This window comes from Rhinolophus ferrumequinum, chromosome 4, assembly GCF_004115265.2.
Source record: "Rhinolophus ferrumequinum isolate MPI-CBG mRhiFer1 chromosome 4, mRhiFer1_v1.p, whole genome shotgun sequence".
In the NCBI taxonomy this organism is placed as follows: Eukaryota; Metazoa; Chordata; class Mammalia; order Chiroptera; family Rhinolophidae; genus Rhinolophus; species Rhinolophus ferrumequinum.
This window is the reverse complement of record NC_046287.1, coordinates 55,702,861-55,727,837: the sequence shown is the minus strand read 5'-3', so window position 1 is coordinate 55,727,837 and position 24,977 is coordinate 55,702,861. Positions and strand designations below refer to the sequence as shown.

Here is a 24,977-nt window from a genome sequence, read left to right as displayed (position 1 = left end):
CTTTTTGGAGTGGTGGAAATATTAATAGTTTATATCTTGATTGTGGTGGTGGTCATAAAATTGTATATATTTGTTAAAACTTATTGAAATACATAGTATATGTAAAATTATACCTTAATAAAGTTGAAAAAATGTAATACACAAACTTAAGGCAAAGAGGGCACATATATCCATCAAACTGTCAACAGTAGTCTTCTTTGGATGGTGGGAAAATAAATGGTTTTTATTTTCTTCTTTGTACTCTTTTTGTAGTTTTCATAATTTTTACAATGTACTCACTTATGTAAACAGAAAAAAATTTTAAATTCATATTTCTTAACAGGATATCATATTGCTACCCAAAATGTGGGTAATAATAGATTAGTTAACAAATGTTATTCTTTAAAAACAAAGTATCAGAAAAACCAGTCCGCTTGTAAATGGAATATCCAAATAGTAAAATGTACTTTTGACCATTTTTTATGTTAGAAATAGAACATCATTACTTTAAATTAAATATATCAAAATTTGTTTTGCATTTTAATTGCAACAAGTAATCAGAAAACACAATTAAGTGGGAAAAAACAGCTCTATTAACAAGTGAAACCATAATAAGAGTTTTATATATAACATAATGGAATTATAACATTAATTTGCTGCGTATTTGGAAAATATTAAGTCATGTGGCTCTTAGAAACACACCTCTCTCCTGTAATGGGATAACTTTAGATATCTTTCTAGGAGCTTAAGCCTGAAACAAAACAAAAATCCCCAAACCACCAAAAAATGAGAACACTCATCGACTCTGGACATGTTGTCATAGGACTCCTGTCCTTGTTGGAGGCAAACACTTGGATTTCTAGTATTTCCTTCATTATTGACTCTGAAACAATACTGAGGACCACATAATCCACATCTGTATCACATTTCACTAGAGTTGGATAATCGTGTGATTTAGACAACTATAAAAACAACCAGGTAAGTGAGACACAGGATGCTGGCCTCATCACGTCCTGAAGATGTCCTTGTCTAAGAAAATTCAGGATTTATATCTCAATGAGGATTCTAACAAGCTCTACTTTTTCCCATACATGGCGCCTTACCTGGTAGAGTTCTTCCAGGTTGTATTTGATGGAAGTACTACTTTGTATGGCTTTCACTGCCTCATGAAGTTTCTGCCAGGTGTCCTGAGTGTAGTTATCAGGCAATTTAGGTCTGTCTGTAAATCCAGATAGAGTCAGTGAGGAATGACATCTATGCTAAGTCATAATCTTTCAAAAAACAGTCTATGAAAATGTACTTTAAAAGACACAAGTAAGGAACACAAATTAGGTTTTTTCAATACAAAGTATCGTATTTATAAATTTGTTAGGTTACAGACTATGCAACCGTAACATCTGTTTGCCTAAATACACTTCATATTGATACTTAGGATAAAAACACACAGGAAATATACAAATCTTAGTTTCCTTTCACATAAGTTGACTTTACAAACGTATACATGGAATACTTAAGTTCTATACAACATTTAAAGTCGAGTTAAATTGTTCAACGTTGGGAGGAAGGTGAAGAATAAGCTTATAATTGCTATCTCTACATCAAAGGTGCTTCTTATTTTGATAGCATCAGTGATACAACTGATGAAAAGTGGAGGAAGTAATAAAAATTACATCACGAAGAGCGTCAGTAGCTGCTACTTATTCTTGCTCTGCCATGCCAATCAAGATACTTGAATTATTTGGCCTATTTTATTCCAATTGGACCAACTATACAGATTAAGGAGAAAGCTGCTACCAGTAAACTCAACCCGCTGCCCTCACCGCAGCTTAAGCCGACATTCGGAAAGGCCCGCGCCCTCATCGGGGGAGCCCGGGGACCCCCACCCTACTCTGAGAGTCTAAAACCGGGACCAATGACCGCCAACTGGGAAGGAGACTTCCGAACAGTCGAGGGTCCAGCGGACCACAACCCCCGCAACCCCCACCGCCACTGGTGCTTTGAGGCCGCTCCGCCCAGCACCTCCAGCCCTCGCGTTGCTTCTCCCCAGGCCGACCCCCAGCTCTGTCCCGGGCCGCCCCCCCAACTCCATCCTCGGCCCCCAGGCTCCTCCCTGTAGCTGTCCTCTCCTCCTCGGCCCACTAGGTCTCCCGTCCCTAGGCCGCTCCCTGTACCCACCTCGGAAATTCTTGATCACTAGTTTCTTGGAGCCGCCGCTGCCCCCTGGCTTGGAGGTGACGGCGGCCGCGGCGAGGGACGCGGGCTTGGTGAGGCCGTTGGTGTGCCCGACGAGCGCCGAGAAGTTGCCCTTCCTGGGGGTCTCGTCGGCCATGGCTGCGGCCGGGAAGCAGCGGGCGCCCCGCCCCGTCCGGCCGCCTCCTCCGCCTCCTCCCCGACCCGCGCGGCCGGGCACCCGGGCCTCTGCTCTCCTTTCCCCTCAGCAACTCCAGGCTCCGTCAGCGCCGCTCAGTCCTGGCCCAAACGCCGCTTTGGCCTGGCCCAACCGCCGTCCGGTCTTCCCCCGGCCCCAGCTCCAACGCGACCGTGGGCCCGACCCGGCCCACGACCCCGAAGCTCGCGAGCGCGGCCAGTCCGCGTCAGCCGCGGTCCGTGTGAAACTTGCAACAGTCGAGGGGACGGCGGAGCGCAAGCCCTGACAGCTCCCGGGGGCCCGGCGTGTCCCGGAGCACTGTAGGGGCGCGCACGAGGCGTCCTCGCCGAGGGGAGGCGGGGGAATCCCAGCACAGAGACCCCAGCCTTCCTCAGCCCGGGCGCGCTGCCATGCCGGGTCGGAGATCACGCTCCCGCAAATACTCCCTGCGGAACCGAAATTCGGGGAAAGTGGGGTTGGAGGCGCGGGGCCGAGAACGGACCACGGACCGGAAGTGACGGGCCGGCCCGGAGCTCAAGCTCCGCCCGGTCCTGGGGGTGGGTACCGTCATGGCGCACATCACTATAAACCAGTATCTGCAGCAGGTAACGTTCGTTGGGTCCAATCGCGCTCGGTCTGCGGAGTCTTCTCCTTCCCTTGGCCTGCTGGACTTTGGGGTCCAGTTGGGCGGCCGGCGCGTGCGTGGCCGGGGTCGAGGTAGCCTGAGTCCTTGTTAGCCAGACGGGACGACTGAGGCAGGCACACCACTGTGTTTCTTAGGGACCCCGGGAGTACGCCGGTGGTCGCTGCCCTCAGTTTAGGGACGTGAATATATGTGTGTGTGGTGGGGGGGAGCTTAGTCCTAGCAGATGCTGAAGGGACCGTTAACCACTCGAAGAAGTAAGGGGTTCAGCCCTTGTGTAGTCATCAAAAGCCTGACCTAAGGGCCTGACTTGGAGTTTTGTTTCGCACAGACACTGGTGGAAGTAGGAGTTGGAGATAGCAAGTAATGCTGGCTGCTAGCCTCTACTCATAGCTACCACAGTAGACCTAGCCTTAAATAAAAGCTCTTAGGATAGGTCTACTGTGGCCTTATCTTTGCAGAGTTAACATTAAGTTGAGCAAGGACATAGACATTGGAGAACCAATATGACTATAGAATCTCTCTAGAATTTTATGTTTTTGTTAACCTTTTACAGTTTTCTTGCCCACTCCTAGTTCCATTTCTTTTTTTCCCTTTTTTCATTCAGGGTGCTTGAATGGTGTCGTACTCATGTGGACGCTGAATGTAATTTGTCGACTAGATAAGTGGAGGCATATAGAAGGGTGTGAAGCTCGCCCCTAGGCTGGGTGGTAAAGCTGAGTGATTTGCCAGTGTTCAGACCTACTCATTCTAGCGAGGAGTAAAGATAGTATTCGTGCTGGTCTGTCTGACTCTTTCATATTCCCATTTCACCAAACTACCTCTTGGTCTTGTTCTCTGCATTCTCAGAGGAGCACAATGAGAATCTCCTTCAATTGTCTATCTTATTTGATGAAACCATTTGGGGTGATGATGAGAAGAAGAATGATAGTGCTTGTTGAATAGTTACTAAGAACCAGTTCTTTAAGATAGTTGGTCACCATCTCTGCCCCCCCCCCCCGCCACACACACACACACACACACACACACACACCAGTGATGAGAACTTTGGCATCCTTTATCAGCTTCCTTGAGGCAGGGGCACTGATGGGACCAATATTTTATGATTACTCAGAATACATCAACAAGTAACCCTGCACAAATTTATTCCATATTGTAAAGTGAATCCTTAAAAGCTGGATTGCTGGCTCAAAATGTAAGTGCTTACATAGTTTTGTTGAATAGTCAAGTGGCAAAATCTTCATTAGATAGGGTAGTGTAGACTTTCCCAGCTGATTCCCTGAGTGGTACAACAGATGAGGAATTGGTTCCTTTTGGTGTCCTGGTGATTTATGCCCCATCTCTTCTGGCTGCAGGTGCCTGGGCATAGGATTACTGGATCGGGGAGTAGGTGTATGCTCTCACTAGTAGGTACACCAGTGTCTCAGAGTGGCTGCCACTTCACCCCTTCCCTAGCAATGCATGAGAGTTTCAGTCACTTTATATTCTTGGAGTGCTTAGTATGGTCAACCTTTTTAATTTTAACTCTTCTGGTAGATGTGTAGAGATATCATGTTGCATTTCACTTGTGGGTAAGATGTGAGCACCTTCTCGTTTGTGTACCATTTGGATATTTTCTTTACGATGTCCCTGGTCAGAGTCTTGCGTGGATATAAAGTTTATATATGTAATTTTATTGTAGATAAATTACACTATATATGAAACTTTATGCTTGGCTTTCTCCTCACATTGTTGGAATTTTTATGTCATCTTTGATACACATAATTTAAAAATAACATTTGGTTTTCTAATACAAATGTCTTCTATAATACAGTCTTCCAGTATAGAAATATATAAGATAAAAGCCTTCTCAGCCCTCACCCCAAGGGGTCAGCTGGTGTGGCGTGGGGTCCTGCACTTCTTTCTGTGCTTGCGTGTCATACATACTTTGTCTTTTTCTCCCAGATCAAGTTACGCAGTTTTCCTGTGACTCTTTTTTTTTTAATAGAACTTTATTGGGGAACAGTGTGTACTTCCAGGACTTTTTCCAAGTCAAGTTGTTGTCCTTTCAATCTTAGTTTTGGAGGGCGCAGCTTAGCTCCAGGTCCATTTGCCGTTGCTAGTTGCAGGGGGCGCAGCCCACCATCCCTTGCGGGAGTCGAACCAGCAACCTTGTGGTTGAGAGCCCACTGGCCCATGTGGGAATCAAACTGGCAGCCTTCAGCATTAGGAGCACGGAGCTCCAACCGCTTGAGTCACCGTGCTGGCCCCTCCTGTGACTCTTTTTTTTCTTTTTTCTGTTTTCTTTCTTTTTTTAAAGCATATTGCGGACACATTCCTATGTTATTACATGTAGATTTATTTGATTCTTTTTCACAGCGTACTGTGACACCATTTATTTAGCCATTGCCATCCAATTTTTCTTTTATATTTAGATTGAATAGAACCGCCTTTTGAATTTTGGAAATATGTGGTTTATAAGCGCTTTCTTTTCCCTTAAGCTGTGTAAGTGAATTTTCAAATGTTTGCTTGTGTGACCCAGTAAAACTAGAATAAATCACCTTCATTAATAACCAGATAATAAACTGGCTTATTCTGCCCTCTCATTGTTTTTCACAGTAAGTCACCTGTTTATTTGCCTCCAGACGATCTCATTTTGAAATATAGTTATTGTTTGCTGGCTAAAGACAATATTGACTATAATATTTTGATTATGCTGACCCTTTCAAAGTAGGGAAAATGAATTTTGGTGTTATACAATGTGTTGTTTAGGTTCTATTAGAATAGAGTGTTTTATTTTCTACTTAGCTTTTCTTTTCTCCAATGCTGCAGGTCTATGAAGCAATCGACACCAGAGATGGGGCATCCTGTGCGGAGCTGGTATCTTTCAAGCATCCTCATGTTGCCAACCCACGGCTTCAGGTATGTAAAAAGAGTACACACACAAAGGGCTACAGGCTATCTGGCTTCCTAAGAGAAGTTTAGAGTTTGAGCTTCTACATTGCTGATTATATTTGGCAGTGTATAGGCTATACCTCAAACTGTGTAAACCAGTTTCGGGAGTAGAAGCAGGCATTTATGTATTTATGTGTTTATTTATTTTTAAATTTAAAGTCTCCTAGGTTGTTCTAATATACAGAACATATTGAAAACCATTGCTCCAAATAGAAATTAGTTCCAGAGACTTGATGAGACTCAGGTTCAGCTTGCTGGCCAGACACTCCATAGTTGGTGCTATGTGTTTCGTATTGATTACATCAGGGGCATGCACATCTGTTTGCCCATTTGTACTCTTAAGACTGAGTTCTTCAGTATAAAATTCCCTGTGAACCTTCCATCTGATGGTTCCACTCACTGGTGGCCATTGTCTGAATCAATTATTTCATTAGAGACTGTAGAATGATGATTTTTCTGAATTTGATATTTTTCCCCTCCCACATTTATATGTGTATTATATCAGTATCAGAGTGGACTCATTGATTCCCTTTTTTTTCTTTTAATTCAGTGTGCTAAATATAACCCATTGGGATGCTCATATTATCTAAAATTTGGCCATTGAGAAGAAAGGCAGAGTTAGAAATAAATGTCAGCTAGTCTAGCCCAGGGCACAGAGAGGGTGGTTCTATCACCAGGCACCTGAGGAGTGATTCCTAACATGGCATCTTTAATTCATTAGACCTTATTTATGTAAGGTATTATATGCCTTATTTATTAAGCACATAGTAGCTACTTACTAAATATTTCTTAACTAACTGGCTGTTAAACTTTAAGATATGTATGAAAGTGCCTTACACTATTTCCTAGCCTGTGGTAGATAAAACATTGTATTCATCTAGTGCCCTATACCTAGTTCATGCTTGATGAATATTTGCTGAAGTAATGAACCTTTTGTTTAGAAGTGCTAAAGTGTAAAGTGTTACTGTTAACTGTAAAGTGTAACTTCTTTTGAAACACAGGTTTGTTTAAATATCTTTCTACACATTGCATTCTTTCCATGATTGTTAATTTTATTTTTGCCATTTTCCTTCATATTTAATTTAGTTGGCTTCTCCAGAAGAGAAGTGTCAACAAGTTTTGGAACCCCCTTATGATGAAATGTTTGCAGCTCATTTAAGGTGAGGAAGTAAAACAAGCAAATTTTGAAATTGCTGAATCGACTAAGGATTTTATTTAACATCATCTAATGCTTGAAGCAGTGAATGATTTACTTTGAAAAAGTAGAAAAGTGTGTTTATAATTTTACTTTGGTAAAGCCTGTGAAAAATGTGATATTTAAAAAACTTTAAAATGTTAATAAACATGTTTTTCATTTCAAGGATCACACTTGTTTTTAAAAGTTAAAATTGTATTGTGATCGTGTCTTCATATGTCTATTGTGTGATACCATAAAAAAAAAATCTCTTGATAACCATCATATTGGCTGTACGGTGGCCTTTCATTTAGCAGGATGTAGAGCCCACCATTGACTTGGATTTTTCAAGGAAACATGCCCACCTCATTGCCTGATTGGGACAGAAACTAGAGCTGAGCAAAGCAAATGAAATACCGCTTTTTATTTCTATTTCATTTCTACTATATTTATCTCTAAACCATCAATTCAAGCAAAGCTTTATATCCTTAAAGTGTGTGGTTGATTGCTTTCTTGCCTGCAATACCTCTAGTGTTTCAGAGCAGGCTAGCATGCAGGGGGCAAGGTGGGGTAGCCCTGTGACATCTTTGGAAAAGTTGGAATGCCAATGTGTTCTTTGTAGCGTGAAGCTGTTATTTTCTAGCTCTGTGCAGTGTGCCATGGGATTCCAGATTTGGTAATGAGCTAATACTGACTCTACCCAGCTGGGCATCTAGTTAGAGGGTCATCATCCATAGATATAATAAAAGTGCCATACTGTATTATCAGTGCGTATTACTAATAAAACCTGCTGGCAGCTAGGTTTCTCCTTCTGGGACTTAAAAGAGTAGTCTCAAAACTTAATGTGGGATTTCATCTTATTCCAACACATTTTACTTCAAATAGTTATTTGTGTGTTTCTTATCTTCCTTCAACTTTTGTAGCCTGCAAAGCAGGAGGTCCAGCTTTCATTCTAGGATCAGCTGAGAACTAAGGTGTTTGTGATGGAAGTAAGATGTGTGGTCTACCTAGTTCACTTCTAGGTTTTCATCCTCTAAATGCACTTTCTGCTGCCTCTGTCCTCAGTTTCCAACATTTCTTTTTCAGGTGCACTTATGCAGTGGGGAACCATGACTTCATAGAGGCATACAAATGCCAGACTGTCATCGTCCAATATCTTTTGTCATTTGTGTTAACTGTTCAATGTATTTTTATTTTATTATTTTTTAATTTAATTGGGGAATATTGGGGAACAGTGTGTTTTTCCAGGACCCATCAGCCCCAAGTCAAGTCGTTGTCCTTCAATCTAGTGGTGGAGGACGCACCTCAGCTCCAGGTCCAGTCACTGTTTTCAATCTAGTTGCGGGGGGCACAGCCCACCATCCCATGTGGGAATCGAACTGGCAACCTTGTTGTTAAGAGCTCACACTCTAACCAACTGAGCCATCCAGCGACCCCACCAGCAGCTCAGCGGCAGCTTGTCTTCAGTCTAGTTATGGAGGGCACAGCTCACTGGCCCATGTGGGAATCAAACAGGCAACCCTGTTGTTAAGAGCTCACGCTCTAACCAACTGAGCCATCCGACCGCCCCAAACTGTTCAATTTATAATAAATACGATGGATTATTTGGGGTTTAAGATCTTGAAACATTGGGCCAATTTTATTCATCCTTTTAATTAGAAAAGAACTAAAAATTTTTGGAAGAGAAACTCATTTAGCTATTTTACTCGGGTACTTAAATTTAGCATGGATCTTAAGACTGCCATCCAGTTACGTAAGGAAGAACATTGGTTATGATTAAGGATTTTATTTAGTTCTCTTGTGAAGAATAATAATGTGTTGCCCTTAAGGCATTAAGTATTGTTGCAAGGACTGATTAAGTCCCCTTGGTGGAATATCAGAACTCCAAAATCCAAGCATAGATGGACAAGAGTGGACTCAACACACATTGTCATTTAATTGCTGTCACTGAAGACCGTAAGCCATTTTCTGATTTAAATCATTTAAGTGTTACCTCCTAGCTAAGGCCCTAGTCAGTGAGTGTCCTTGTATTTATATGTATCTCTAGACTTGAATTTGCTTATTTTTTTACCATTTTGTTTAAATATACGCAGAAGGGAGTTGGTTGCAAACCTTTGAATTCAAGAATCTATAATTGACGAATTAAACTTTATACTACATATTCTTCAGCCCATTACTTATAACTTGTGATCATCTGGATTCAGAGAAACTAAATAAAATGTTTGAGATTGCCCATGTAAAAAATCTTATAACAAGTCTTTTTCTTACTTTGGAGAAAGTATATATGAAATAAATATATTTAGTATACTTACACCTTACTTACGATACTCAGATATTTATAAATGGGCTTTTACACTTTTTTCCTCAAGAACTTACTGCTGTGAGTTCACATAATTTTCTAAATAATGAGCTATACTCATTATTATATTATAGCTATATTAAGTTTAGAATTCTTCTATTTCTTTATTATCATTTGTAGCATTATTTGAATTGTATATGCCATATCTTCCTTAATATAATACATCATTCCTGCGGGCATTTCAGGCCCACAAAGAAGAAAACTGGTAAGTATGAACAAAAACAGCTAGAAATTAGCAAATTTTTTTTTTAGCAGAAACGTTTAAAAAGTTTATTCTAAATGAATATATATTATGTTTTCTATGTGGAAATTTAAAATCATGTATTAACATAATATAAACATGGATAATGGAGTTTTAATAGTCAATGTAAACTTAAATGGCAGATCAGCCAGATTATTTGCAGTGTGTTTATATAAATGGGAAATATTTTTATTTCAATTCTTTCATGCCCCCAAATATTTACTGAATATTATTTTTGCCCTTTAATTGTGAATTTTGAACTTACTTTTGGTTTTAAACTCGGACAAAAGAGGTAGATCAACTACAGTTCATTTCGGGTAATATGGTACATAATAATTGGGCTATTTTAAATTGCTCACCAAACTAATTCTTAATTATATGATTTTTTATTTATTACCAAACTAGGTGAATACTGAAATTTTGTTTATACTAAAATAACTGGAGGCTTGCAAATACCTTTTACTGGAAAAAACAACCAAAAAAACACCACCACCCCCTTTTTAAGTAAAGGCTTATCTTATCCATGAAAGGAAGACCAATACTGCCAACTAGATTTCTAAAAAATTGTTCTATAACATTTGTTATTGCATACTCTGGTTGCTGTTAGGAACCTTCCTAAACCACACCTTGTTTTATTGGAGCTGTTTGGATAACGGTGGGGGGTTGTGGGGCAGGAGGATGTCCTGAGAACAGTGTGAGGAGATCCCGCCTCAGCCTGCGGACACCTGGATGGTCAGGCTCTGGGCTTCTGAGGAGGGTCTGGGGCAGTGGGTGTGGAGCTTCAGTGTCTGGCCTCCGTGTGGGTCACAGCCCAGGGGCTGCAGCCTCTGCTGATGAAAGGTAATGTACCAGTAGCCATTGGAGTTTTGCAGGGGTACTGACTCCCATTCCAAGTCATAGCCCTTGGGGACGGTCTCGTTCCCGCCTCTGGTAATAAGACTCTCTGCCCTCATACCCTCTTCAAACACACTTGCTTTTTTGCCTCTGTAGGGCTTTGCCTGTTATGTATGCAGTAGCACTTGATCTTCGAATATTTGCCAATAATGTAAGTTCAATTTTTATCATGATTGTTTTCAAACCCAGACTTGGTATCTGTCTGTTGTTTATTTTCATGTCATTCTTTCCAAAAGTTTTGAGGAATGAGTAGGGGTTGGGATATAGCTGGTACAGAGAGCACAGAACAGGGGATATCTTAACTAATTGTTCTTTTTGGGTTGATGTGAACAGATTTAAATAAATATCGATTTTTCATACTGTCACTATAGAAGGAGTTGTTTCTGTATATGATTAACCATTAATAGCATGTGATTTTTTTAAAGGGAGTGGAGCAATAATAGATGAGCGGTTCTGCAGTCTCTTCTACTGTTCAGATGTAGCCTGTCCCCTATCTTAAGGAATTCTACCTTAATGTAAATTGAGACAATAGCTAAGGATATCTCTGGTATGAGGATGTAAAGATCCTTAGGGGCCAGTATAAGCCAGTTTTGGAGCAGCATCTCTCAAGGTTTTGGTTCTAAGGGCCCTTTACAGTTTTAAAAATTATTGATGATTTCTCATTCTGGACGAGATGGAGTGGGCACATTTTTCCCATTCCTCCTGCTGGGAATTTTAAAGCCAACATGGCTCTGAGAGGTGGAGAGAACAGGACAGGGACTTGCAAAAAAGCTAGCAGTGAGTTTCCTGCATTTCCTTTCTGCCTCCTATCTGTCCTAGCCTGGGTCCCAGAAACCCAGAAACACCAATAGGCAGAGATGAAGAAGCCCAAAGAAGAGCAGGAATGGGGAAAGCAGCCCATCAGGACAGAGCCCTTCAGCAATCCCTGCCGTATTCTACACACAGTCTACAGGTGCCCACCCACCTGTCAGCAAGGCCCATGGGGCGCCAAACCCCCTACCCCACCCAATGCCAAAGAGATAGAGAGCCTCTGTTTCTCCACTAGCATGGCATCAGCGGAGGCCTGCTGAAACAAGAGAAATAAGTTCCATAGTCTCATAGGGTAGTAATGCCCAAATATCCAGGATATAATTGAGAATCACTTACCATACCAAGAATGAGGAAAATCTTAGCCTTTTGAGGTTTTGAATGAAGAGAGATACTCAGTAACATCAACACTGAGATGACACAATGTTGGAATTCCCTGATAAGGATTTTACACCAGCCATCATAAAAAGCCTAAAGGAGCAATTACAAACCTGCTTGAAACAAATGAAAAGGTAGACAGTCTCAGCAAAGAAGTGGAAGATTCTGGGGGTGCCAAAAAAATGTATACATTTTAAGAGATGTTATCTATGTATTACTTTTCAAAGTTGAATTGAATTACGGTAGCAATGTGTAGTATGATGTTCACTCAAAAGATGGCGTTAATCAAAGGAGTACTAGGATCATTCATTATATTACAATTTTAATACAGTTTTTTCCTTTCTTAAAATGTGTATACATTTTTTTTGGCACCCTTTGTATATAAAGAAGAACCAAATGGAAATTTTGGAACTGAAAAATATTATCACTTAAATAAAAATTATTGAAGACCCTCAGAAGCTTTTGTTTGTATGTGTTTTATCTATTTATATTTACTATATTAGAAATTTTAATTGGGAAAAATTAAATATTCATTTAAAATGATAAACCTTTTACATGGTAACATAATTGTCTTTTAAATAAAAAATATACTTTCAGAATGAACAAAATGTGCTAAGAAGAAGGTGGCATGCTTTTATAGTTTAAACTCTTTAATGTCTGGCTTAACAGAAGCCACCCAGATTCTCATATCTGCTTCTGCAACTGCTCTGTGGCAATATGTTGTTGTGGTTGAATATATAAAGACAGTCTGGACTCACACAAATGCAGATGGAAAAGGGAGGAGTATTTTAGTAGTCTTTTCAAATAATTGTATTTTAGTAGCCTTTTCAGATAATTGTGGATACTCTTCTTTGAGCTATACCCAAACTCAAAAAGGTACCATGTTTCTTGAAAATAAGACCTAGCTGGACCATCAGCTCTAATGCGTCTTTTGGAGCAAAAATTAATGTAAGACCCGGTCTTATTTTAATATAAGACTGGGTCTAATACAATACAATACAGTACAATACAGGGTCTAATATAATACAATATAATACCAGGATAATATAATACAATATAACATAATATAATATAATACTGGGTCTTATATTCATTTTTGCTCCAAAAGACACATTAGAGCTGATGGTCTGGCTAGGTCTTATTTTCAGGGAAACACGGTAGTTACAGTGTGGTTCTCTGAAGCATAGCAGTGACCTTTTTCCACTGTTACATCAGAATCAGCTGGTGTCATGCACTTTGAATGGATCTCTTACACTTGCATGATATTGTAACATACATTAAACATTTGGAAAATTTTAATTCACTGAGTATGCAGATGTTCCAAATGTTAATATATTTCATTATGTAAAGAAACCCAAATCAGGAAAGCTCTCCATTTATTCATCTACAGTGACCTCATCAGAAAAGCTTTGGAAGTAGTGGAAAGCTGCCACGTTCACGGTGATCAATACAAGTTTTCCAAAATTCTTATTTTTTCTTGAAAGCACAAATATTGTCATTGGCAATAAGTACTGTCAGTAGTTTGCCTGGAAATGACGGACTTCTTTCATTCGCTTTCGAGCATATGGTCCTCTGTCTACCCATGCCTGGATCGTTTTGCTTGTTGATCAGCCATTTGTTCCATGGTCCAGCTGGCAACTCCAGCAGCTGCCCAAATACTTTTCCTTAAAACAACCATCATACTTCGTTTCGGTATGCAGTAGACGTGCTTTGTACATATTTCCCATTTCGTCAAAGAATATTAAAAATTTATGTATTTGAGGACCAAGATTTAATAAAGTTACTATTTACTGTATCATTAAGGACATTTTAAAGTGAAATTAGCTTTATTGGTTGGTTGATTGATGGATTGTAGGTACTTGGTGTTAAGACTCTGGTGACTACTAGTTTATGCTGGTGCCTCTGGGAAGGCTCCAGTGGTTTCACCTACCATTGTTTTTGCACCATCAGTCCAAATGTCAATACAATAAAAAGACATAGTGGCTTAGTGTGATCATGAGAATAGTTTGTCCATGTGGCTCATCTGCAGACATCTTAAAGGCTCTCAGGAGCTCATGGACCGTACTTGGAGAACCTGTGATAGGGAGAATATGAGTGGGAGAAAACTGGTTTTCTTTAACCAAGACTATCCTAAAAATAAGGGAAGAATCAAACTTGGTAACAACTTTGCTATCTATTGAAAGTGTGTTTCAAGGGTTTTGACTAGCCGTGCATAGGAGATAGGAAAGTCATTGAGGAAAGAAAAGGCTGCTTAGCAATACGGGGCCACATGTGAAGCAGGCTTAAAAACTTGGGGACTGACTTAGTAGCTTGCATTGTTTGAAGGAGATTTGATTTGTGGAAGAGTTGGAATAAGCTATAGATTTCTCATCTTTTAAAAAATATCGTAGTATAGGGGTGGCCAGTTAACTCAGTTAGTTAGAGCATGGTGCTAATAACACCAAGGTTGCTGGTTCAATCCCCGCATGGGCCACTGTGAGCTGCGCCCTCCTTACAAAAATAAAATTTAGTTTTTTTTAAAAAATATATCGTCGTATAGACTAGTTGATTTCGCCAAAACCTTTTGGGACTTTGACTCTTAGTTGTAGACATTCTTGCTTCTAACTGCACTGTGATTTTCTTTGTAATTAAGGATTCTAGCAGAAATGAAAAGTAAATGTTTTTATATTCTATTAGGCAGATCAGCAGTTGGTAAAGAAAGGAAAAAGTAAAGTCGGGGACATGTTGGAAAAAGCAGCTGAATTGTTGATGAGCTGTTTCCGCGTCTGTGCCAGTGACACGTAAGGTTTTGGAGACTGAGATATTACCAGTCTCCTATCCCAGCACATTGCCCCTTCCTGTCTTTTGTTGTTGACCTTTGTTTTACTTCTACATATGTTGTAAACCCACAGTCTCTTTTTTTTTTTTTTTTTTTTGCTTTAAATGGTCCATTGTTCTTTAAGGAAATAAGAGAAAAATATAGTCTTTTACATTTACCCACCTATTTACCATTTCTGGAGTTCTTTAATACCTCCTGTAGATCTAAGTTTTCATCTGGTACCATTTCCCTTTACTCTGAGAACTTGCTTTAGCATTTTGCTTTTACTACAGGTCTGCTGACAATGAAATCTCTAAGCTTTCATTTTTCTGAAACTCTTTGTCTTAATTTTTAAAGAATCTTTTTGCTAGATGAAGAATACTATATTGACCATTTTTTTCTTTTAGCAATATCATTCCATCATCTGTCTTCGGTCTCTGATGAGAAATCAGTTGTCATTCTTATGATTATTTCCTGGTATATAATGTCTCTTTCCTCTATTTTTTCTCTTCATTTTTGGCGTTCAGTAATTTGACCCTGATATAACCACACGTTTTTGTATTTCTCATACTTAGGATGCTTTGGGCTTCTTGGATCTCTAAGCTAATGTTTTTTATTAGATTATTTATTTATTTAAGTAATCTTTCACATTCAACTACTTTTTGGTCCCATTCTTTCTCTTCTCTTTCTGCTACTCCAATTACATGTATGTTAGACTGCAGGATATTATTATTCCACAGGGCACCGATGGGCTGTTTATTTCTTAATCTTTTTTTTCCCCTTTCTTTCATTTTTGGATAATTTATGTTGACCTGGTTTCAAGTTGATTAGTATCAGTCACTATTTATTTTTTTAATTCTACACTTTCCATTTGATTTTACTTTAGGGTTTCCATTTTTCTCCTGAAACTCCATCTCTTCACCCATTATAAAATCATGGCCATTGGGGAATTTTAGGAAATTGTAAAACAAAGAAAGAAAAAGTAAAGCTTTTCATATGTAAATAAACAAGCAAAATCTCTTGTCCCCAGAAAGTATTCGAGCTTCTCATTTCTCACCACTGTCCCCACCAACTCCATCTTAAAACATTCCCGCCAAAAGTGGACTTAATTCCGCAGGGTACCGGGATACTTCCCCACTGAAGCTTTCCCGAAATGCTGTTTCCTTTGCCTGGCATGGCCCCGTTTCCTTTGCCTGGCATGGCCCCCCAGCTCTTCATCTGGCTGTCTCCACTCATTTCATAGCTTTCAGCTTCTCTAACACTTCTCATCACCAAGCCTCAGAGTAGATATAGTTCTCCTTTTGTAAACTTTCATAGCAGGCTGCGCTTTGTATTCATTGTACTTACTTATCAAAAGTAGTTATTTGGATGATGTTTGTTCAGTTGCAAAGTCCATGAGGGTACATATGTTGCTTTCACATAGTGTCTCTCACTCTGTGGTAGCATTCAGTAAATATTCATGACATGGAGACTTGGAATTGTCTTTGTGTAGTCCTGCACAGCAATGATCATGACCTTCGATTTGGCAGTGGTTTCTTTTTTAAGCTGTGACACCAAAAGCACAAGCAACTGGAGAAAAAATAGATAAATTGACTTCATCAAAATTAAAAACTTTGTGCTTCAAAGGACACTATCAAAGAGTGAAAAACAACCATAGAATGGGAAAAAAATATTTGCATATAACTGGTAAAGGTCCAGTATCCAGAATATATAAAACCTGTTATAACTCCACCATAAAAAGACAAATTATCCAATTAAAAAATGGGCAAAGGATTTGAATAGACATTTCTGCAAAGAAGATAAACAAATGGCTAATAAGTCCATAAAAAGATGCTTACCATTGTTAGTCACTAAGGGAATGCAAATCAAAATCACCATGAGCTGCCACTTTACACCTAGCAGGATGGCTAGAATCAAAAAGACAGAGGAGGCAAGTGTTGACAATGATGTGGAGAATTTAGAACCCTCATACATTGCTGGTGGGAATGTAAAATGGTGCAGTCACTTTGCAAAGCAACATGACATCTCCTCAAATAGTTAAACACAGAGTGACCATATGACCCAGCACTTCCACTCCTAGGACTAGACCCCAGAGACAAAAGCAAATCTCAAGTGACAATCCTTTCCCTTAGGCTTTGCTTTGTCACATGTCTCCAGAAGAGGTTATTGTCCCTGGTGCCAGAGTGGCGAAGACAGTACCCTAAGAGAATTTTATGTAAGTTACAAAGTACAAGGATGTCTTTTTTTTTTTTAATCATACCTTTTAGAGGTAGGTAGAACAGTATTATTTATCTCCATTTTACTGGGAGAAAAATGAACCCTAAAGAGAGAAAAGATATCTCGTTTGAGGTCATACTACTAGTTAGTGAAAAGAATCATATTAAGGAGCTGGCAGTTATCATAAAATAGACTTTGATATTTTAATACTGAATTGTGTTACATGATTTTAAGTCTTTCTGTATGGGCACATCTGGATCTTAAGGAGCAATTTCTTTTTCCCCGGCTTGTGAACACCCTGCTTGTTTCTATATTGGGCACTTTTATTTCATTGCGCTTTGACTTCATGCTGCAGGATTTAGTGTTTCCAGGCAACCTGCCATTGGCCCTCTTTCTTTCTAGCACCACTGTCTGTGAGATTCTGCGAGCTCTGCCAAGAAGAACCATCGCAGAATGCAAACACATGGCACGCTCAATTCTGAATTGTTTTTCACCTTTGTATCATAAAAATTTTCAAACATTCAACAGTTTAAAGAATTTTACAGTGAATGCCTATAGACCTACTACTTCTATCATTAATATTTTACTATACTTCATCATCTGTTCATGTGCTTTCCCTCTATCCATCAGTTTATTTTTTTGATGCATTTCAAAGTTATTGCATACATCAGTACAATTTCCTCTAAATAATGCAGTACGCATGAGTAAACTTTCCCCTAAATACTTCAGTTTATCTTTTGTATTTTGAGGTAAAATATACAGTGAACCACACAAATCTTAACTGTATATTTGCTGAGTTTTGATAAGGACGTAACACCTGTATAACCCAAACCCCTATTGAGATATAGGATATTAACATCGCCCCAGAAATTTCCCTCATCCCCCACCTCAGGCAGTCCCTCACCATGGTTCTGAGTTTTCCCCACTGTAGATTGGTTCCACCTGTTTGGTAACTTCATATAAATGGACCCACCCAGTATGTGTTCTGTGTCCTGCTCTTTTTGAGATTCATCCATGTTGTCTATTTTAGTAGTTCATTTTGTTGTAATGATAAGGGAAAATACTTTATCCATTTTTCAAAAATACTTTATAACAGTTTTTACATAATATCGCTAACAAAGCAGTTTTCAGCTGCTGCAGCTGGGGGAGAATATTGCCCAAATATTAACTGGGGTTTAGAATTCCTGGTTTGGATTTTTCAATTTTACCCATTACATAATATATTTTTTTGTTTCATTAATGTTATTTTATTTCATAAATAGGCCTTACTTAAGCTGTGAGATTTTTATCTCAAGATATTAATTTGTGTGGGCAGTTTATTTGTGATTTATAAATAAAATTTTTATTTCTTATGTAACTATAAAAAATTATTTTCCCATAGTCGCGCAGGTATAGAGGATTCTAAGAAGTGGGGGATGCTGTTTCTGGTAAATCAGTTATTCAAGATTTACTTTAAGGTATGCTTCTGTTTGAATATTTTATAATTTATCTTTATAAACTTTATTTCTCCTTACCTTCCCAGGTACCATTTCTATTAATTATCAGCTAGCCTCCCTAGCATTGCTTGGGAAGTGATCATTACCCAACCATATTTATAATCCTAAGCTCTAACATTTGCTGAGCGCCTGCTAAGTGCCAGGCACTGTTGTAAATGCTTCTGTGTGTCGTCTTATTTAAACCTCAACACTATGAGGTAAGTGCTGTTGGCTCCAGGGGAAACTAAGGCACCCACATACCAAGCAGCGTGCCCAGTGTGGTGGAACTGGGCTTTAAGTGAGGGGTTTCATTCCAGAGCCTTCTACTGCTATTGTAATAATTAACTGTGGAACAGATGGGAGTGCGTATGGGTAAAGAAGTCATTCTTTGCCACATGAAATCAACCAGGTGAAGAGCAGCTCTGTTACACACTAGCGGCTGGGACCTGGCCCCTCTTGGTGGGCTTTCCATTCGTGGGGCACATCTGCCCTGGAATTAACTCTTCTCTGAAGCACTTCTTACGGCCTTCTAAAGTGGATGTAATCTATGCCGTGCAGCTTGAGTTTTCATTTTCAGTATTAAATAATCAATTTTGATAATATATTGTGTTTTGTAATTCCTTGTTTAAGAGAGCATATGCTTAGTAGAGTAGCAGTTTGTCCTCCTTTTTTGTTTTTGTTTTCTATAATAAGTGGATTGTTATTTGTTATAGATCAACAAACTCCATTTGTGTAAACCCCTAATCAGAGCCATTGACAGCTCAAACCTGAAAGATGATTACAGCACTGCACAGAGGGTGACATACAGGTACTATGTTGGACGAAAGGCCATGTTTGATAGTGACTTTAAGCAAGGTATGTTGTTAATCTTGTCCCCAGTGTTTTCAATATATTGCTTTCTGAACAGCTTCTGTGATACAGTTTCAGAGGACACAATTATTGCATTTTATTACTTAAAGTGGAATATAGGTGTAAACGAAGTCCAAGTTATATTTCTTTGATTATTTTTTTACACTAAATTTGGTTAATTAAAAAGAAAATTTTATTTGAAGTTACTTAATCCATCCTGGGTCTCTGAAATATGTGTCGGAGTCTCCGTTATCGTGGACGTCTTTTTTGTGTGAGGTAGTTAAGGCACCGGTATTCTTGGCATTGAACATAAGTAGTTGTTTTCTCCTTTTGTTGTGCTGATCGTGTTGACATGGGACATGGAGATAGGGCAGCACTTAGCTCAGCTGCTGACTTACAGCTTAGAAATCCCATGGGGGACGCCCAAACGAGCAGCGGGAATGTATCTTTGGACTGGTGTCATCTTTGGTGTTTGTGGCCATGGATGATGGCGTCATTACCACTTCAGAGCGACGCTTTCATGTAATCACATTATTATGTAATTATGTCGTTAATTTTCTCAAGAACATGAAGCCAGTTTTTCTCTGTAAACTTTTTGATTAGCTGGCATGAGGTGGTTCTTTATTGTACTCAGACCAGACTTTTTAACTCACTTCAACAGCACACAAAACAACATAACTTCAGGCAATATAAGATACATACAGTCACTTTTCTTTCCATGTGTTGTAGCCATGGATTCTCTGATGACAAAAATAACAGCTCTTTCATAACAATTACTCTGGTTTTTTTTGTTCTATAGACTTATACAGACCAACTTTTCATTTTCTTTCATAGCTCTAGGGCTTTTGAGAAGGGCTTTCCTTCTTGGTTATTTCCCAGCGCTGCTTTTTTCCCTTAAAATATGAAGCATAAGAATAGAAGCTTTTAAATTATATTCTATGAAGTCTATTAAGATATAGACTTGTTCATCCCCTGAAGATTCATTGAGTAGTATTTTGAATACCTAACAGCAAGAAATCCTTCTTAGTATTAATGGTACATATTTGTAGTTTCTGAAAACGTTAGAGCCTTTTGTGTAAGGATAAAAGGTAGAATAAGGAACAGGTTGGGAACTTGAGTAACTTTGTGTTTCATGGAGCGTGCAAAGCCTGGTTAAAATGCTGTTGGTCTGACCTTGTTGGTGTCTCTGTAGCCGAGGAGTACCTGTCCTTTGCCTTTGAGCACTGTCACCGTGTAAGCCAGAAGAACAAAGGATGATTCTGATATATTTACTGCCAGTGAAAATGCTCTTGTGAGTGATTGTTACTCAGTTCTTATAGATCTTGTTTTGAAGAAGTTGATAGACTTTTAAAATACAGCAGATGGTATGTAGTCGATCACAATCTTAGATGCATATGAGCACAGCTCAAATGGAAGAAGAATAGCTTGTTTGTAGCCTGAACCATGTATCTTCATGATTGACACTTTCAGATCCTTCTGGAAATGCTTTGTCTGTGCTTCATTTCTTTTTAAAGTATCTAACTCAAAAGTTGAACGTATGTAGGACAAATAAAATAAGTACATATTATTTCTATTCCCCCCTAAAAATCTAAATTAATAAAAATGTGTTATCCAATAAAGAAGAATAAAATGTCATTCCAGCCTGTCTGTAGGTTACAAGTATCATATCACCAAAAGTTATTTTTGATACCTGAAAAGCAATGACAAATAACTAGCATTTTAATTGATAAAAACATCCTCAAAGTGTTAGATAGAGCTTCCTTTCCTCCCACTTAAAATTTTAAAAAAATTATTAAAACAATACACACATTTGGTTAAAACTTAAATAGTTCAGGATAGCTTATAATGGAAAAGCAGTGATATTGTACCTACCCCTCTCAGCTTCTAACCCTACTTCACAGAAATGACCTATTTAAATTTTTTAGATGATTCTTCTAGATGATGTTTCTGTATTCCTAAATCTCCTACTAGTATTTCTTCAGTTACTAATCACCTCCTATGATCTAAAGGTAAGAGACACAAGAAGGTCAAGAAAAAGGTCATATGTAACTGAATGACAAAACTGTATTATACCCAGGTTTTCTGATTTCTAGACCAGCATTTGATTTTTCTTTAGTATGATGTTTTTAATTTTTGTTCAGCTACTTATGAAGAAATTCTAAGAAACATAAGGTTGCAAATTTTTAAAACTTAATTCCTTGATAAGAATTTTATCAAAAACAATTCTATTAAAATGAAAGGGCTCTTATTCTGGAAAATTAATTCTTTGTCTTAGGGTCATATGCCAACCATTGAGCTTTTGAAGAAGTATCATCTCATGCAGTTTGCTGAAGTAACCAAAGCTGTAAGGTAGTATCTTATCCTTTTCCATTTGGGATCTTTTAAAATATAAAATGAATATAAATTTCACGGACGTCTGGGAAAGGTAATTGCTTTTTGATGCAATCTCGTCCTGGGAGTTTGTTTTGTGACTGTGCTTGTACATCTTTCCCCATCACTCAGTGAAGGCAATCTCCTTCTGTTGAACGAAGCTCTGATAAAGCACGAGACCTTTTTTATTCGCTGTGGTATCTTTCTTATCCTTGAAAAGCTGAAGATCATCACCTACAGGAATCTTTTTAAGAAAGTGTAAGCAAAGTGTTTTTAATAAATAAATCTCTTAGTATGACTCATGCAGTAGAGTTGTCAGGTTATGAAAACTTACAGTAACAGGTGCTGTGTCCTTCTGAGATGGGATTGTCAGTCTGTGTAGACGAGGTCCCTTCACCTTTCCTTTTCATTGTGTGAAATAAAATAAACCTTCCAAGGCCGGCCCAAGGCCTTATGGGCCTTGGTACCACACAGGTGAGTGAGCAAAGGCTCACTTGTGGGAGGAATAACTGGGGTTATGTGTGATAAGAGAACTTTGTAAGAGATACTTTAAAACATGAGCCCTAAGAATCAAATATTTCACATTTTATCAGAGTGTGTGGGACTAATTGTTCATTTCCTTTATTCATAATCAACTAAAACCTCCCCCTGCCACTTTTATTTGTCAGAAAGTTGAATTCCACAATTTTGTTTCTTCCATGTAACACTGGAAGTTGACTCTTCTCCAAGACCTGGTCCTAACAGGATCAAGTTAATTAATCTTCAAACAAAGGCAGACTCTTTATAGCAGTGGGTAGTATATCAAATATAGTAAGGACGTATTTCATTGAATCCATAAGACACTATCCATTTTAAGATACATCCTTATTTCAGAGATATTAAAATATGAAAATACGTGCCTCTTAGATTTCATGAATAACTCAGTAAATAGAAAAAATTATATTTGTACTAGTGGCTTTTTAGAATTAAAAAGTCAAAATTCTATTTAATATAAATATATTACTCTTAGAATGTATCTAAATAGGTGGGATATTTTTTTCATCCTTTTGAACAATGGTTTGTTAGAAGATATGTTTTCTACTGACTCAGTGCATCTTTTCTTAACCTTCAAAGTATGTACATACTGTTGGTAACTAGCGTGGACCTCTGTTTCCCTCTTTCAGGTACTTGTTACTCAAAACACACCAGTTGTCTCTGGATGCTTTTCTAGTTGCCTTGAAATTCATGCAGGTGGAAGACGTGGACATTGATGAAGTCCAGTGTATTCTGGCCAACCTGATATACATGGTGTGTGAGCTCCTTGTTCAGTGTAGACAGCTCTTCCCAGTAGGACTTGGTCTAAAATGTAAAGCTTTGACGTAGTGGTGTTAAAAGTTATTATCAGGCCCTTTGCTTTCGTGAAGGTGTTTTCTCGTAAACTAATTTTATCCCAGCAAATACTATAATATTCACAGGGCTTTCTGGGGGTGCAGGTGGGTGGGTATAACATATATTTCTATATTCTCCACCATATATGTATTTATTCATTGTCCCCCCGAGGACTTGAATTGCACTGTGATTGGGGAATAATACTTACGCCATGGAACTAAGTAATTAACTCACGCAACATCTGTGATGTGACTCAGAATCATAAGCCAACCGTCTCTTTCTCTCCCACAGGGTCACATTAAAGGCTATATATCACATCAGCATCAGAAGCTAGTTGTCAGCAAGCAAAACCCATTCCCTCCGCTGTCGACAGTGTGTTGAATGTATAAACAGTCCTGAGAAGAAGTGTGTTCCTCTAGTTTTTTATTGTGCTGATGAAATCATTCCTGTGCCGTGATTTTATTCTCTGCAACCAGAATCTCTTTGAGGCTCTTTACCCAGGGATGCTGAAACTGAACTTGCCACCACACACGGACACCTTGAAATCTCCGTCATCACTCATAACTAATGTTGACCTCACGGAGCCCTGGAATTCCCTTTTCAAATATTGCAGACCCCTCTCTTGGTTCTGGAGTGTTGGTGAAACGTCTGTGAAGGAGGCTCTGTCTCTCAGGCAGCTATAGTTTACTTCTCCATAAGTGTTGTTCATAAATGCATCTTTGTAAGTTTTTATATAAGTCTTCTATAAAAGCATTCTGAATTTATACAAATGTCATAGTCTTTATTATATCTTCTAGGATACCAAATTTTGCTAAGACATTAAAATTCGCTCTTGATCCCCCACTGCCCTCACCACTAGTCTGCATTAGATTAGCACATTTATTTTGGCCAAGACCTAGTTCCAACAGGATCTCAGGTAATTAAACTTCAAACAAAGGCAGACTTCAGAGAAATGGGCCAGCGCATCAGCAGATTGCGCCCCAACACACACAAAAAAGTTTAATTCTGGCGTTAAAGTATAATATCAGAAATGAAAGAGATACTTAGTGTATTTTAGAACTGTTAGACTGAAAAATCTGAATTGTATTTAAATTGCCTGTAGTTCACTCAGAGTGTCCAAATCAACTCACATTTTTAATCCTTAAAATAATCCTCTGCTCTTCAACAATAAGAAGGCCCCAGGAGACCACAGTCACCCTTGCACATGCTTCTGGAGTTAGCTGCTTCTCTCCACCACACCTGCGGGTCTGCAGAGCAGTTAGCTTATAGGTGCCCTTTTATTTCTCGGGAAACTGGGCCACTGGAAATTACGTGCACTTAGTTGAGGAGCAGTTTTGCTACTTCCTTAAGAACTAAGAGATTAACCTGAAAGTAAACATTTCCATCCGTTTGCTCTCACTTTTCATTCTGGCACAAACTTGGACCTCGATGTGGAGTTCTGCTCTTCAGGGAAGCACAGTTTTGGGCTGGACTTGAGTTTTATTAGGTTGGTGCAAAAGTCATTGCGGTTTTTGCAATTATTTTTAACCTTTTAAACCGCAATGACTTTTGCACCAACCTAATATTCTTCATCATGATAATAGATAATCACTGTGGTTCAGTACTGTTCTAGCTTTTAACTCAGCCCAGTGTGGTAGATGTCATTATTACACCATTTAGAGCCCTGGGATGTGGCACAACGGTGTTAAATAACAGAACCAGCGATCTGGTTCTTGGTGCTGGCTGTGATCCAGCAGCTCCCTGGAACCTGCCCGGGAGTTTTCCCTCCATGGGAAGTGCCTCTCCAAGCACACAGCCCTGTTTTAAGGCCCTGCATTTTCTGTCTTCTTTCAACCTCTTGTGCTTCCTGATTCTTTCTCTAAAACTGTCTCCGTGTAATATTCCTCTCAGTATTATTTTTTTCTCCCGTGCTACCTCTTCTAGTTTCTTCTAACACCAAGTAACCCTTTCATGCACACTGGCAATCAGCGAAGCTGGCACAACTGTGAGGTCGCTCTTTGTCTATAACTAGCAATTCTTAGCTGCTTCCATCCCAAAGACACACACTTATTGTATGTTTGTTGTTAGACTAAAGCTACGTTCATTGACTTGATAGCATCAGAAAGCATTAGACTTGGAAAAGTA

The 24,977-nt window shown here is 38.9% G+C and overlaps 2 protein-coding genes across 3 annotated transcripts in view; one reads left to right on the top strand and one right to left on the bottom strand.

Annotated features, from left to right (window-relative positions):
* The window catches only part of CUL4A (cullin 4A), a 56,923-nt gene extending 54,134 nt beyond the window's left edge, over positions 1-2,789 (bottom strand). Inside the window, exons 1-2 of one of the 2 annotated variants that reach the window (XM_033104277.1) lie at positions 2,155-2,789; positions 1,083-1,198 (exon numbers count right to left, since the gene is read on the bottom strand). In XM_033104277.1, coding sequence (XP_032960168.1) covers positions 1,083-1,198; positions 2,155-2,308 — 270 coding nt within the window. In that variant the 5' untranslated portion in view covers positions 2,309-2,789. The remainder of the gene's footprint in view (positions 1-1,082; positions 1,199-2,154) is intronic. The other variant, XM_033104276.1, reaches the window with a different exon arrangement.
* Positions 2,790-2,821: 32 nt separating this feature from the next.
* On the top strand, positions 2,822-23,614 carry PCID2 (PCI domain containing 2). The gene is given in 15 exon segments (XM_033104280.1): positions 2,822-2,952; positions 5,802-5,891; positions 7,011-7,084; positions 8,185-8,250; positions 9,621-9,662; positions 10,689-10,743; positions 14,454-14,557; positions 18,173-18,248; positions 18,980-19,121; positions 20,308-20,361; positions 20,364-20,410; positions 21,391-21,464; positions 21,618-21,743; positions 22,649-22,772; positions 23,145-23,614. Coding segments are annotated over 15 exon segments (1,200 nt in total). The 5' UTR covers positions 2,822-2,916; the 3' UTR covers positions 23,235-23,614.
* The last annotated feature ends 1,363 nt before the right edge of the window (positions 23,615-24,977 follow it).